Source organism: Gavialis gangeticus, unplaced genomic scaffold (assembly GCF_001723915.1).
Source record: "Gavialis gangeticus isolate Ggan-Ray unplaced genomic scaffold, GavGan_comp1, whole genome shotgun sequence".
In the NCBI taxonomy this organism is placed as follows: Eukaryota; Metazoa; Chordata; order Crocodylia; family Gavialidae; genus Gavialis; species Gavialis gangeticus.
The window spans coordinates 44592574-44607680 of NW_017728998.1; the positions used below are offsets into that span (position 1 = coordinate 44592574).

The 15107-nt window shown below is 54.9% G+C and overlaps 1 protein-coding gene across 5 annotated transcripts in view; it reads left to right on the forward strand.

Moving 5' to 3' along the window:
- FUK (fucokinase) overlaps positions 1–15107 on the forward strand; it is a 47092-nt gene that overhangs the window by 26677 nt on the left and 5308 nt on the right. For 3 of the 5 annotated variants that reach the window (XM_019505820.1, XM_019505818.1, XM_019505819.1), the window contains exons 9-22: positions 3140–3259; positions 3803–3974; positions 4584–4711; positions 5328–5429; positions 6197–6367; positions 7115–7185; positions 7569–7933; positions 8785–8995; positions 9717–9883; positions 10552–10779; positions 11271–11414; positions 12084–12203; positions 12786–12973; positions 14678–14777. In XM_019505820.1, the coding sequence (XP_019361365.1) occupies positions 3140–3259; positions 3803–3974; positions 4584–4711; positions 5328–5429; positions 6197–6367; positions 7115–7185; positions 7569–7933; positions 8785–8995; positions 9717–9883; positions 10552–10779; positions 11271–11414; positions 12084–12203; positions 12786–12973; positions 14678–14777 (2287 nt within the window). Of the gene's footprint in view, positions 1–3139; positions 3260–3802; positions 3975–4583; positions 4712–5327; positions 5430–6196; positions 6368–7114; positions 7186–7568; positions 7934–8784; positions 8996–9716; positions 9884–10551; positions 10780–11270; positions 11415–12083; positions 12204–12785; positions 12980–13341; positions 14638–14677; positions 14778–15107 lie in introns of those variants that run through there. The other 2 variants (XM_019505821.1, XM_019505822.1) reach the window with 2 other exon arrangements.

The window sequence follows — 15107 nt, forward strand, 5'->3', positions numbered from 1 at the left end:
CAGGAGCAGGCACTCGTGTGGCCTGTCCAGTCTGGCCATAGTCTGGGGGTGCAGGGATCAAGGGGTGATGCCTGATCCTGCCGTGTCCTCCCTGCCTCCTGGGTGGCCTTGAGGATGCTCCCACACCTGTGCACCTGGGCTGAGCAGCCAGGGGGACATGTGGGGACTCTACAGGGAGGTGCGGGATGTGCAGGTATACCCCCTGCTCCCTCTCCCCTGGGGCAGCCCGAGCCTGAGCCCAAGCAGCAGGGGTCCTTCCCTCCCTGGGGCCCATGACTCACCACCCCCGGTGCGATGTCTGCGGGCACAGGGGGATGCAGAGAGGCGGAAGCAGTGGGCACGGGGGGATGTGGGGAGGCGGGAGCAGTGCTGGCTTCCCGCCGCGACAGCCACAGCAGCAGTGGCAGCAGCATCTCCCGACGACCCAACCACAGCATCCCTTCATGCCGGCATCTGCGCCCCCTGCACCCGCCCGCCCACTGCACTGCGACCTGCTCCAGCCCACGCAGCTGGTGGGGACCAGCGCAGGGCGGGGCCAGCATGCAAATGAGGAAGGGAGGGGCAGGGCGAGGAAGGGACACAATGAAATGAGGGGAGAGGGGAGGTGCCGCACCATGTCGGCAATGTCAAGCTGACACAGTGCATGTGGGAACCTTGTGTCTTCCTCAGCCCTTCAGCAGCCATTAAGAAGCTGCTGAGGGGCTGGGGGAGGAACAAGGGGTTCCTGTCGCAGCACTGTGGGCCACAGAAAATAGCTTGGTGGGCCGCATGGCAGCCCACGGGCCGCATGTTGGACAAGTCTGCCCTACTCCATTAGGTTTCTTCGGTGCGGTGGTGGTGAGGGGATCTCAGTTGGAAATGGGGCTGTTGGGAGCAAGGCCTGGCTAAGGAGGTCAGGTGACCTGGTATGTCTGGAGAGTGGGGAAGAAATCGTAGGCTGGATGTAGCAAAGGAAACTTCCGTTTCACACTTTGGGCTTCTGGGCTTTGCTGGTTGCCTCCCCCCAGATTGGTCTGAACCATGGGCTTTTTGCCTTCCTCTGTAGTGGGGGGTGGTCCTCTTCCTGGGATCTCTTGAGCATTCTAATATTATAAAAGCCTACATTTGTCTGTTTGTAATGCTTTATTCGTGCTCTGATTGGCTGATGGAAACAGCCAATCAGAGTGCTCCAAGTGTGGGGAGTGCTGCGATGAGGCTAAGCCAAGGCCAGCAGTGCTAGCCTCAGGTCCACCACCTGGCTCCCTGCAAGAGGCAGAACAGCAACAGCATGGGGCATTAAGTGGTGGTGTCAAGCTCATCCTTTTGACAGATCCAGCTCAGCTTTTCTTCATAGAATCACAAAGAAGTAGGGCTGGAAGGGACCTCCAGAGGTCTGGTCTGCACAGCATCAATGTTGAGCCCAGGAGCTTGCCACAGCCACACTCCCCTAATCCATGTGCAGCAAATCACAGAAGCTAGGCCATGCTTTTGCTGTAGAGAGACTGTGAGTGCACACCCCAGCACTGCTCTCAGGTACTCTGTCTTGGCTGGGCTCATCAGCAGGTGCTCGGGGATGCTCTGAGGTGGTTGCGTTGCCACATCTCCTGCTCTGGGTGGGGGTAGGTGGGCAGGGTATGCTTCATTGCAGTGTTTCTGGCAGGGATGCCAGTCCCCAGCCACAGAGAGGGGAAGACACGGGCCTGACCTCACAAAGCAGGTCTGTGGCCAAGTCAGCACTAGAGCCCGATCCAGGGCTTGATGCGTGAGCAGGTTTCCTGCAACAAGAGTCAGTGAGAAAGAGTAGGGTAATTGGGGATCCTGGTTTTCTCTGTTTAAAAATCACAAATTCTCTGATTTTTAAACCCTCCAAATCCTCATTTCTCCCTGGTTAAAATGAAATGTCACTCATATAGTTATCAGTTGAACACAGTGTTTTATTGATGTATTTACAATTTTAAAGCAATTTGGAAGACTACCAGTGCCTCAATCATTATAATAAAACTAGCAAATTGCCTGTCAAGAATGACCGGGTAGGGGGGCAGAGACAGAGCGCAGTGTTTGGCCCTGCCCCCTTGTGGCTCCTGCCCAGAGCTGGCCCAGCCTGGCTGCAGCCCCACACTCTACTGTGGGTACAGAAATCTTGGGGTGGCACATGCCTCCCTGCCATGTCACCTGTGCACCCTCCCTGTCTCCCTTCAATATGTGGCCTTTGCCCCTTCCCAGCCCCCTGCCTAATGCATAGCCTGTGCTCTCCACAGCTGCCTGGTTGCCATGTGCATGTGCGCACACACTTGCACGTGGCACCCCCTGCCTAATCACCCTCTTGCTCCTGGCAGTCTCTTGCAGGCTGGAACTCTGTCAGCCTGCAAGGGGAACCTGCTGTTTCCCACATTGTTCTCCTTTAAGAGGGAAAATCCATTATTTTCTCCTTCAAAGGGGAAATCTGGATCCTTGGTAATAATAATCCCTGGTAATAATGATAATAGTTTAAAGCTCTGCTCTAATGTTCTCTGTCCATACCTCACAGTACTTTACAGTATTTCCCATGTACATATGGGGAAACAAAGGCACATCCAGTGATTAGTCCAGGGTCATGTGGCAAAATCAGGAATAAAACGGGTTTCCTGGACCCACTGTGCTGCTCTAGCCCCTAGGTAACACTATCTTACCAAGAGCAAGCCCACTGTGGCAGGCAGAGAAAGCCTGGGCAGGTCCTGTTACTTTGGGAACTAACAGATGGCAGGAGGGAGAGGCCAGGAGAATGCTTCTGTTCTAACCCCTCTTTGGATGAAAGCTGCTGAGATCAGGAGGTCGAGACTTCCATTCCCTGCTTCACCGTTGCCTCACACTGGGGCCTTCAGTGAGTTTCTCCCAGTATGTGATTCCCCCTTTCTGTACAATGGAGATGGTGGTGGCCCTCCCCTCAAAGGGGGCTGTGGTTGTTCAGAAGGAAACATCTCTGAGGTGCTGCGAGAGGGAGTCAAGATGGACAAAGGGTCGACCCCCCTCTGATCTTGACCTGTGGTAACAAGCTCGTAACTGATGAGACAGCTGCAGAGAGACCCCCCCACATTGAGTAGGCAGCATCACGGTGCCTTCCTTTTGGCTGGGGAGGTTTCTACAGGGCTGATGCCCCCACTCACCTCCTCTTTGCTTGCAGGTAAGCGGAGTTGTCTTCTTCTCCTCGGAGACTGCAGAGCAGCTCCTGGCCACCCACGTCATTCCCCCGCTCGACGCCTGCACCTACATGGGCCTAGATTCAGGGGTCCAGCCCATCCAGGTGATGCTTTCAGCCATGGGTTGGCCATGGTGGGGGGAGGGATCCCTTCGCTGTGCTGCATGGGGCCACAGCCAGAGAGCGGTTGTGTCACCTCTTTGCTGCTGAGGAGAGGGCAAAACTGCCTGAGGGCTGTGCCTGGGCATTGAGCCAGTTTCAGAGCAGGAGTGGGATTCCTTGGTATGGGAATGATGGGAGAGCATAGAAACCTGACCATAAAGGGTTAATTTGCTTACTTGGGCATAAGGTGGCCAAAAACAGGATGAACCCTTGCTGAGCTCACCCTCCTCAGGTCCCATGGGACAGACTTCTCTGCCCTTCTAGCAGGGCAGGTGAATGCACCTGTCCTGGATTCAAACTGCTACAAAAGAGACCCAGGTCTGACTCCAGGGATCAGGAGTTCTGGAAAGAGAGTGTCCTCAGCCCTGGGGTAGGGCCAGTGTCCCTTGTATTGCCTCACCCTGAGCTGTTGGAGAGCACCCCACATTGCAGCATGGTGGACTACTGGCACGTGCTGAGACATTCTCATTGTCTGCCCCTCCTCAGCTGTCCCTGTTTTTTGACATCATGCTGTGCATGGCTGAGGGCATGACCGAGGAGGACTTTGTGAATGGCAGGACCCAGGGAGCAGGCAGTAGCCATACAAAGGGGGCAGTGGGCATGAAGAGTGCCCGATCTGTGCTGTGGAAGGCACTCCATGCTCTCCCTCTCAGCATGGGTAAGTATGACCCCCTGCCCTGGGGCCTCCTAGTCCTTCCTCATACCACTCCAGCCCACTCCAAGATGATTTGCTGTGGTCTCTTGGCCTCTGACCAATGAAGATGCTTTCACAGTTGCCCCTTGGCTAGTGTCTCTGAGCAGCAGGTGACAGCCACTTCCAGTCACCTATGACTTCCCAGCTGTCACTTCCTCCTCAGCTGCTCACTTGGGCTGTGAGCTTGTCAAAGCTTACAATCTCAGCTGGCCAAGTCTGACCCACGCCTGGGTGGGATACTTCCAAAGGCAACGCTGTAGTGCTGCAGAGTGGGGGAAGATGGCCACTATTATTGCTGTTACATATGTAACAGTTCCACCAGGGGTCCAAAATGCTCTTCTGACTGTGGGGAGATGGCTGTTACTAGGGTTTCTTTCTAATCTATAAAGGGCTGTTGGCACTGTTTACCCCTGAAGTCTGGAGATGCTGCTGGGAGAGAAAGCAAGACCTCCTTCTCCCACAGCTTGGCTTGCTACCTCCTTCTCCCACAGGAGGTACCAAGACCTCCTTCTCCCCCCAGAGAGGTTTGTGGCTCATGCACTCATGATGCAGCTCCCTCCTGTTTCCCTGCAGCCTGCATCCCAGATGGCTCTTATGACTACATGACCATGGCTGCCAGTGACCACATCCACAACCTGACACTATGCACTGGCTCCATCAGCCACCTTCCCTTCTGCAAAGTGGCGCACTCCCATGTGGCAGTAGGTACTTCCCTTTCCAGCCCCTCTGCTATCACTCTCTGTTCCTTTCCTGCTCTCCAACCCTGGCCTTGCCGACAAAGAGGAGTCTCCGAGAACTCCCACTGGTTCAGGTGCCTGATGGCTGCTCTGGCCCGCACTGGTATTTGTGCCACATCACATGACACTGTGCAGAGCAGGCCTAGACAGCACAGCAGGGATGATGCTGCCCCACTGCTTGCAGGCAGTGCAGTGTAGTCTGTTAGGCAGGGCGTAGAACTGGGAGTTGAGAGCCCTGAGTCTTGTTCCCAAATCTGCCATTGACCTGCTGTGTGGCCTTGGCTAAATCACTTCTCATGGGCCCTCAGCTTTCCCTCTTGTCAGGCACCAGTCTCATTTAGCATAAGCTGTTTGGGGCAGGGACTATGTTTTATACGTATGCTTAGCACCTAGCACAGTGGGATCCTGGTCTCCCAGTGGGGTAATACAGTGCCACCCCCTAGGGAGAACTGCTTGGGTACTCAGCACAGACACGCTCCTTCACATTCACTCTCCTCCTCCCTCCTTGTCTCTCCACTCTCTTTCTCTTTCCCCTCCCTCCCCCTTCCTTGACAGGTTTGTTTCCACTTGTTCCCTGCAGCAGCCCCAGCTCCTGGAGGATGGTTCTTCCATCACCAACAGCCTGCTGGAAGGAGCTGTGCAGCTGGGGCCTTGGAGCGTGATCCAACACTGTCACCTGCGGGTATACTGCTTCCCCCTTCCCTAGGTCTCACAGGAACTTTCCTGCATGAGTGTCTCCTCCCCCTACAGGTTTTAGGAGCAACACAGAGATGTAAGATCTCTGTGCTGCCAGAGCAGCCCCAGTTTGACAGGATGTGAGGCTGGAGCTGGCTTAGAGCGGCAAGATTACAAAACTTGGAACCCAAAGCCCCGGGCTGGCTGCTGGGCCCCAAAAGAAGCCCTTTGTCCCTGCTGGTCAGGAACTGGCAGCCTGCAGGATCCTTTGTGCTTCTCCCTTGCCACTTTATAGGCTCAGGGGTCAGGACCGTTCCCTGTTCTCCTCCCCAGGACATTTGGGCCTTCAGCCACTTTTCTTGAGAGGCTCTTCCACAGCCTTGTGCATTGCAGTGGTGGGCCATTTTCTTCCTAGATTTCACCCTGGTCCTCCTATCTTTGGTGCAAACACCTGGTGAGTCACTCCCCCTGCCTGGCATTTACACTGCCACACACCCTTTTTTGTAGTTCTGCCCCTCTAAGTCAACAGAAGTGGCCCTTCATCATATCAGCTCCACTTCCCCCTGCTGGAATTTAGAGAACCATTCTCAGTTCTGGATGAGAGTGGTGCCCAAAGGCCCCTGGAGCCTGGTTATAAACAACTATGATGAAGAAAAGACCCTGTGAGTCTGGTGGTGGCTAGGTGGGCCCTAGTGCTGCCTCTTTTATTTCTGGAGCACTCCAGGAGGAGGAAGCTAGAAGCCTGATTTTTTTTTTTTTCCCCCACCTTCCCAGGGACCCTTGAAAATTGGATCAGGCTGCCTCCTCACCGGGCTGGACATGGCCTCCTCGCTTGCTCTCCAGAGCTGTCAGTTGCAAAACATTGTCATCCAGGGGCACTGCATCAGGCTTCAGGACATGCCGTGCAAAATGTTCACACTGACTGGGCACCACGATGACTGGCAGGTACTTTGGGTACCAAGAATAAGCCATTCTGTTAGAGAAGCATAAGGATAGGCACTAAGTTAGGTGACCTCCTTGACTATAATCAGACCTGTAGGTTCCGTGTTGTCATACTGATTTTCTTAGACATGTGGCTCTGAGCTGTGCTTTGGACTGGGGAGCACCAGTGGGCTGGTAATGGTGCCTCATTGAGGACCATTCCCCTAGGCTGGCATTGGGATCTTGAGGGTACTCTCTTTCAGGGCTCAGGTATGTGGAGTTACACCTCAAGGCTTCATGGCATTTTGGTCACCTCTGCAGACCACGGCCTGAGACCAAAACAGTTGTGACCTGTGTGAAAGCAGTGGTAGACAGCTGTTTGGAGGCATAAGACAACAGCCTCCATGGGGACAGTTTGAGAAAACCGGGCAGTGCTCAGCTAAGGCTGCATCCTTCTGGCCTGACACAAGGGAGAAGAGGGTAAAGAAGCCTGAGAATGAACAGCAGGAGTGAGTGCCTTGACTCATTGGAATGGGCTGTCCTCACAAGGTAACTCAAAGCACCCTGGATGCCAGCCGCAGCTGGTGCTTGCCTCAGGACTGGGACTTCCCATCACCCAGCTGCTGTCCTCTCCCACTTACAGGCAGTGTGAGGTTCATAAGCTGCATCTGCCCTGAGGAATGGACAAGTATCAGCCTGCGAGGTCCTGATGTCTAATGGGAAGTGGCTACAGACCCCCACACTGATTTTGCTGCTGTCTTTTCCCCTCAGAGCCCTGCTGGGGATGGAGGCACCTACCTGAATGTACCCTGGGCTGAATTCTTCCACAGGACAGGGATACAGTAAGTGCTAGAGGGTGTCCAGCCACAGCAGGGATCACAACCTGTGGAGGCCTGGGCCCACAGTGGACTATCTCTTCCCTTGCTGCCATGGTCCTGGGCTTCAGACCACATAGCCAGTGGGGAGGACAAGAGAGCTCTGGCAGCTGCCAAGGAGATTGGGGAGCAGAAGTCAGGAGGTCCTTGAATTCAGCTCCAGTCTGTTCACCTGGTTATGGGGAGATGAAGCCCCCTCTCAGCCTTGTGAACCCACCAGCTCCCAGGGCAGATGAGAGGAGGCAGGTGTGTGCAGAGGTTAGGGGATCATGACTCTGGCACCCAGCCCTTCTGGCATTCCTGTTTACAACTGTGTGGCTCCCTTTTTTACCGGGCTCTTGCTTTGGCAGGGAGGGGGATATTTGGGGCCCGGACACCCCACAAGGAAGCCGCTGCCTGCTGAATGCCCGCCTGTTCCCTGTGCTGCATGCCTGTGAGTCCCTGAGGGTCTGGGATGTGCTGTGGTTCCTGGGCTCCCAGACAGGAGGACAGCTCCAGCGGTGGCGAGCCTCATGGCGGATGTCCTGGGAGGAGTTGCTGACCTGCCTTGACCAGGCAGCAGAACTGGAGTCCCGCCGCGCACTCTTCTTCCTGCAGGCCGAATGCAAGCTCCAGAGTGTGCTGCTGGAGCACCAGGACCGCAGCCTCCTGCCACTTATCCGTAGTGCTGTCCATGAGGGCTACCAGGAGGCCATGCTGAGTACACTGGACCAGGGTGAGAGCCAGCTGGGGCAGCTGTCTCTGTGTCCTGCAGCAGGACTGGCCCCATTGGTGTCATGCTTTCCCCACATGTGATTCTCCATGGCATCATATCATGATGCCAGACAGGGCTTTGTGAGGCCCTGTCGTGATTTACCAGCATGGGTGGAGGCAGGGTAGACCCATGAACCCAGAGGCAGTGATAGATGGGGGAGACTGCAGAATGGGGACAGAGAGAATAAGGCACGTGGCCTGTCAGATGAGGAGGTCTGTGTCTCTCACTTTCAAAGGACACAGCAACAGCCCAACCTCAACTCCTATTGCAGTAGATGTCAGACTTGCAGCACACTAAGAGAGTAGCCATGAGCTGGTAGTGCAAAGAAGCAGCACCAAGCAGCTCCCTCCTGCTCTTAGAACTGCTGGGCCAGTGCTGCCAGGAGCACCTCGGAGTCATTACCTCTGTCTGTGGAGATGGGCATAGCACTGGCATTGGCAGCAACATTTTCTTTATGCTGTTCCTCACTGTATGAGGTCTGTTCAGAATGATATGGCAGAGATGCTCTATGGCTCATTCTGCCCTCAGCTCTTCCAAGTTGGGTTCATTATGATGAGCTATGGGAAGTGGGCATCTGGGCACTAAGACTCAGCAAGCTCATTTCATTCAGGGCACCCCGTAGCACAAACTCCTCTTGGGAACACTTGGGCTTGTTCAGGCTGCAGGAGTTTTGCAAGCAGAATATGAGGTGGCCTCCACCTGGGAGAAGGAGAGATTAATTTCTCCTGGGCCAATGACCCTTCAGGCTTTCAACCTGCTGGTCCATGACTGGCTGGTTCTTGCTGTTTACCCATGGCTTCTCTACTTTACAGTTGCATCCACTGCCAGTGACGCTGGAGTGGCAGCCCGGGCCCTTGCCTGCATTGCTGATGTCCTGGGCTGCATGGCTAAAGGAGAAGGGGGCTTACGGAGTGGTCCAGCTGCCAACAGGGAGTGGCTGCCAGCCTTCCAGTGCTTGGAGACTGGGGACATTGCTGGGGGAGTGAAGGCACTTGCCAAGGAGAGGAAGAAGTGGCTGGGCAGGTATGGCTAGGTAGGCTGGACTGACAAGCCCATGGCTTCTAGGAGCTAGTGAGAGGGAGACTGGAGATGGCCTTTGTTCTCCTCAGTGTCTGCCTGAGGGAGGATGGAGTTGCTGAGGTCCTCAGGGCTGACTGTAGGCACTGGCAGCACAAACAACAACTCCTTGCAGCTGATGGACCCCACTCACACCCCACTGGGAACCAGCAACTCCTAAGGCACAACTGTTTGATTGGCTTAGCCCAGCTTCTCCTCTCTGTAGGGCCCCTCCACAGCAGTGAGTGAAGCTCCAGCCTCCCCTCCCCCATCTGCACAATGCCTAGATTGTGGCCCTAGCCCAGTGGCTGGGGGCTGGCTAAGTGTGGAAAGTAACCATAGCAACATGTGCCAGAGGCCTGTATTGGCACCTGGTTGCCTTCCTGCAGCCAGCTCAGTGTGCTTTCAGACCGTGGCTGGCCCCCTCACTGACTCTGCCACTGGCTTGGCTGGACCTTCCTTCCCCAAGCTTTCACTTGTGCCCCCACACAGTGCATTGGCCCCTGACCCTTTAAAATCCATGGGGCTGGGAACAACCCTGTGGACCGGAGAGGAATTAGCTCCCATGTCCACTGATGCTAACAGAGCCAGGCACCTTCGTGCCCCAGAGCCCATGCCCTGGGAAGGTAGTTGTGCATTTGCTCCCTGCCTGCTGGCCACCAATATCCATCTCCACTTGTCATTGTAGGCCAGCTCTGCTGGTGAGAGCCGCCCGGCACTACGAGGGTGCCGAGCAAATCCTGATCCGTCAGGCTGTCATGTCATCCTGCCAATTTGTCAGTGTTGGCCGGGCAGAGCTCCTTCCAATCGGCCACTGGGTGCTGGTGGAGTGTCCTGCTCGGATAGATCTCTCTGGTGAGCAACTCTGTGTGCAGCAGCTTCAAGAGGCTTTCTACAGTCCTGGTTTCAAAGGGGTTTTCTTCCTGTCCTTAGCACTGGGCGTGACCCTGGTCTCTTCTCCCTACCCAGCCTAGGTGGGGCACAAGCCATCTTTTCTCCAAGGGACAATATAATGGCCCTCCTTTTACCCCAGCTCAGGAAAGCCTGAATGCTGGAGTTGTCCGAGACTGTAGATATGGCTTATAAAAGGTGCAGGAGAAAGCGCACCAGGCCCCAATGCAAGAGACACCACTGACTGAAGAGGCCTGTTCCTCTTCAATAGCAAGCAGCAGCCACCACACTGATACTCATTTAAGCACCAGCAGTGTACTTGTCCCCTCTACAGGAGCTGTGGTAGTTTGGGAGCAGGTGGAGGAGTGGGGCAGCTGTCCTGAGTTCAGGGGGATGTTGATGGAGAAGGATTTTGTGGGTGGGAGCTTGTGACACTGATTTTTGGAAGGACTTGAATAAAGAGAGAGTGGGGCCTGGCATGTTGGGATCCATAGGCCCATGACTATGTAGAGCAGCACCAGAGAAAGGGGAGGGCACCATGGAGACTAAGAGAGGCATGGTAGGAGGGGAGGCCTGCAAGCAGGTAGAGGGCTCTGGCTTGAGCATACATTTACCTGCTGCTTCCTTTGCAGGAGGCTGGAGCGACACTCCTCCAATCACATATGAGCATGGGGGAGCCGTGGTGGACGTCGCCATCCTGGTGGATGGGTGCAGGCCCATCGGTGCCCAGGCCCGGCGTATCGCAGAGCCAGAACTGCGGCTGGTCAGTACCAGTGGGACACTGGAGGGTGAGGTGCTGCTAGAGCTTGTGTGCCAGGATCTGGAGGACCTGCAGGATTACTGCCAACCTCATGCACCAGGTAGGACCCCAACTATCTGGTCTGAAGCAGCAGTGGCTGCAGAGCCACATCCCAAGAGACCAGAGATGGGGTTTTCATGCAGTACCCCAGGGATGGCAGAGCACATAGAGCTGAAGATTTGCATTCTTCAAGGATGCTTATGGGTTGGCTCCCAGGGGCGCTGACCAGGGAGCTACATGTTACCCCTTGGGTTGGGAACTGGTGTTTCATGGGCAGTAGCACCAAGTGTCTGGCTCCCCTGATTCAGGGCATGCTCTGCCTAGCTTTGCACAACTGTGGAGTCTCTTCAAACACCTGCCTTTTTGTTGGGGGATATAGCCTGGTCCAACAGCCTGTGCTGTCTGTGACATGGCACCTTAGTCTGGCCACAGACATGACTACATGCTCTTTACTCGCTGGCTTCTGCTGTCCATACGGGTTGTTTGCTGGGAGTGAAAGACAATTTTTGTCTGCATTGGCGTCCTCTGGGGGACTTTTCCTTTTGTTTCTAGGGGCCTTGCTAAAGGCAGCTTTCATATGCACCCAGATTGTGACCTTCCCTTCCCAGAAGCCCTTGCAGGTGCAGCTGCTGGAGAACTTTGGAGGAGGGTTTGAACTCCGCACCTGGTCCCTTCTGCCACATGGGTCAGGCCTGGGTATGTCCGTGTTCTGTCTTTCTGGACTGTGCAACGTGGTCTGAGCAGGGAGGTGGGGTTAACCCCAACCATGGCTCTGTGGGGACTTTGCTTCAGTACCCTATGCTGGCTAAGGGCAAGAGCCTCAGCCTGTTGCAGCCTTGCTTTGAGCCCAGCCTGGGGCCAGTTTGCCAGGGGCCTGGCTATTCACTCTGAGCACAGAGTGAGGAGCTCAGGGCTGTGGTACTCCTTGAGCTCATGTTCACCAAGCAAAGGCTCCATAGGATGGGGCTTCTTGGTAGTGCTCACTGAAATCATTGTTTCAGGGATAAAGAAACTCAGTCTCCCTCTGAGCTTTAGGGGGCACCCTAATCTCAACAACAGCCCTCATGGCCAAGCTAGAGGGCTCACTGGTAAGCTCTGTGGGACAGCCTAGCCAGTAGTCGCCAGCCAGCTGAGGGACACAACTGCAGTGCAGAGCATTAAGGAGAGAAAGAGATGCCTGGAATAGAGCTGGCTTTGTCCTCTTCTCCAGTTCCCCTCCCCATAAGGCCCAGTGAGGGTGCCTGCACTGCCTGGCTTCTGCTTATTTGTGGAACAGTGCTGGAGCAGTTGTTGGGAGCAGAGCTGGGTACCCATCCCTATGTACTCTCTTCCTTACTCCTCTGCTCCTGCCTTTGGCTCCCCCAGGCACAAGCAGCATCCTGGCTGGTGCAGTGATGGCATCTCTGTACCAAGCAGCTGGGAAGTCCACCAGCGCAGAGTCCCTCATCCATGCCGTGCTGCACCTGGAGCAGGTGCTCACCACAGGTAAAGGCTGGGAGGAGAGTTGGGGAGAGGGGCAGAGGAGGCCCTGGGCTTAGTTAGAATAATAGAAGGTTAGGGTTGGAAGGGACCTCAGCAGGTTATGTAATCTAGCCCCCTGCTCAAAGCAGGACCATCTCTCTTGCCAGTGTCCCCATCCCGTGTCTCTTTCCTTTTTATGTACAATCTTGTTACCTGTGAAACCTCATACTCTGAACCAATTAGTCCAAGTGCCACCCTGCCCTACCTTCCAAGCAGCCTTGACAGATAGATCCCAAGTGATGGAGTCTCTTAGGAAGCTGATCAGTGGTTAATCACCTCCACTTAAATAGCCATATCTCAGTTCGGGTTTGAGAAAGTATGTGCGCACATGTATGCATATATGCACAGGCACAAGCAGATGGGCTCATTGCCCCTCACATTAGGAGCTCTGACGGAGAGGGAGAGATAGCGATCATGGAGCTCAGCTACCCCCCCCCCAGCTACCAAACCACTGCCATCCTGGGCTGTGAGTGGGACTGCAACTGGGAAGGGGCCTTTTCCTGTGGTCAAGGCCCAGTGCTGTTTGAAGGTCCTTGTTGCCTGCAGGAGGGGGCTGGCAGGACCAGGTGGGCGGGCTTGTGCCAGGCATCAAGATTGGGCGGTCGAAGGCCCGGCTGCCCCTGAAGGTGGAGGTGGAGCAGATCCCCATGCCGGACAGATTCATCCAGACACTGAACCAGCACCTGCTTCTAGTGTACACAGGAAAAACTCGGCTGGCCCGCAACCTGCTCCAGGTAAAGTATAGACAGTCATGCCACCCTCCTCACCCTGTGGCTGGGAGCTGCTGGGGCCTTGAGGTGCCTGCCCGTCGCCATGCCTGAGGCCGGGCCCTGGCTGTGCTCCCACACGGCCTGCATCACACCTGGAACAGGAGGAGACAAGGCCTTGTTCAGCAGTATCTCATGGCTACGACTCCTCCTGTGGGAACCCCACTGCCAAGAGAACCCAGGAGTCCCAACACCTGGAGGTAAAGCTAGGCAATCACCTTGCTGGCTTGACAATCACCTTGCTGGGGTCGTTTGACCCCAGTACTCTTTCCTGCCATGGCAGGGGGTCGGACTTGATGATCTCAGGTCCCTTCTGACCCTACTTACTATGAAACTATATGACCCTTCCACTGCTCCTCATGGACTCTGGCCAGCTCCCCCCAAGTAGGGCTGTGACAGACTTGGTGAAGAGAACAGGCCCCCTGCAGCCTTTTGGTCATTTCCTGCTATAAACCTCATTGCACTTTGCTAGGAAGGGGCAGTGAGACTCAGTGAAGGGAAACACCCTGACCAGTGTTGCAGCCTAGAATACACTTCCTGCCCCTGCTCTTTTCACCAGACCACAGCTGTTGCCACTGTCACACATCACAACACCAAGGTGACATGGTGAAAAGTCAGGTGCCTCCCTTGCTTGGCTCTGCCCCTACTGCAGAAAGTTTCCCCCTAGCAGCAAATCCCACACAGCTCTCCCTGAGTATCAGCTTTTGGCTGTTATCTAGAGGCCCAACCATAGAGCCATACCCTGTCAAAGGAGATGGCATGTGCACCTGGCTTAGATGGGGAGGCAAGGTACAGTCACTCCTTGCCATTTTAATCATTGTGGTGCTGCATAACATTGCTTAACCTCGCTCCCAAGAGCCAGTCTCTGTTAACTCCTCCTTCTGCTATGACAGCTGGGCTTGCTTCAAAATGACTTCACTGCCCCTGACTATAGGCCATGCTGGAAATTGTTCTTCCAGTAACACTTCAAGGCCCTTGTCAGGATGGGAGCTGGCCACTGGGCACAAATGCTGCCCCACCCAGCCTACAACCTTGCTTTCCTCCCACAGCTCTCCACTGTCTTCCCTCCCTTTCATTTTAAAAACTGTTTCAGGCTGCCAGCTGCTAGTCAGGTATAGGACTAGTGGCCAGTGATGAGAGCACGGAGGATTCAAAAGATCTGAGCACACCCTGGGCCCCTATATCTTAACCTGGATGGGGGACCCTCCAGGGATCCTATTGCTCTGCATGAGCCCAGAGGAGTTCAGCCACACAGAGCAGGGAGGATGGATAGTAACTATTAACATCTACAGGCAGAGCTTTGCCCTGGGGCTCTCTAGAGAGCTCAGAACTTGCCTGGGGGAGAGAGCTATAGTCTATAGGGCAGCTGAAATAACTGAGCTGCTTCAGTTCAGGCAAGGCCTGAAAGTGGGGCTCTGTCTTCTCTGGTGGGTGTCAAAGCTCCCTTGGCTACAGCTAGTGCCTGTGCTTGTTCTCCTCTCTCCCTGTCTGCGAGGTCTGCCTTCCTGCAAGCCACACAGACCCAGTATTAGAAACAAGTTAAATAAGCCCTCGTTCTCCATTGTAGGAGTTGGCATTAGACGCTAAAGAAACCGCAGCCAGAGTCCAAGAGTGTATTCCATTTTTGTGTGTGTGAAGGCGATACCTCCCATGACTGGCTTTTCCTTGCAGGATGTCCTCAGGAACTGGTATGCCAGGCTGCCAACCATTGTGCAGAACACTGATGCTCTAGTGAGCAACGCAGAGGAGTGTGCCCAGGCCTTCCAACAAGGTAACACAGCTGTAGATGAGTATTGCATAGCCTTTTTCTGTGGTGAAGCAGAGCCTGGACAAGCCGAGGTGGTAGTTCACTGACTGGGGCCTGGCCTTGAGAAATGCTGTTCTCGTTGGCAAGCACTTGGCTAGAGCATCCTGACAGAGGGGCTGCAGCCGGCAGGCAGAAATGCTGCCAGAAATCATGGTCTGTATAAATTTCTCCGTTGGATATGACACGGGCTCAATGGGGCTTGTAGTGAAGGGCAGTTATCCATCTATCAGAGAGGTGCAGGCATGTGAGACTCCAGTCCCTACAGACCTTGCCTCCACATATTAGTTTCTGGGA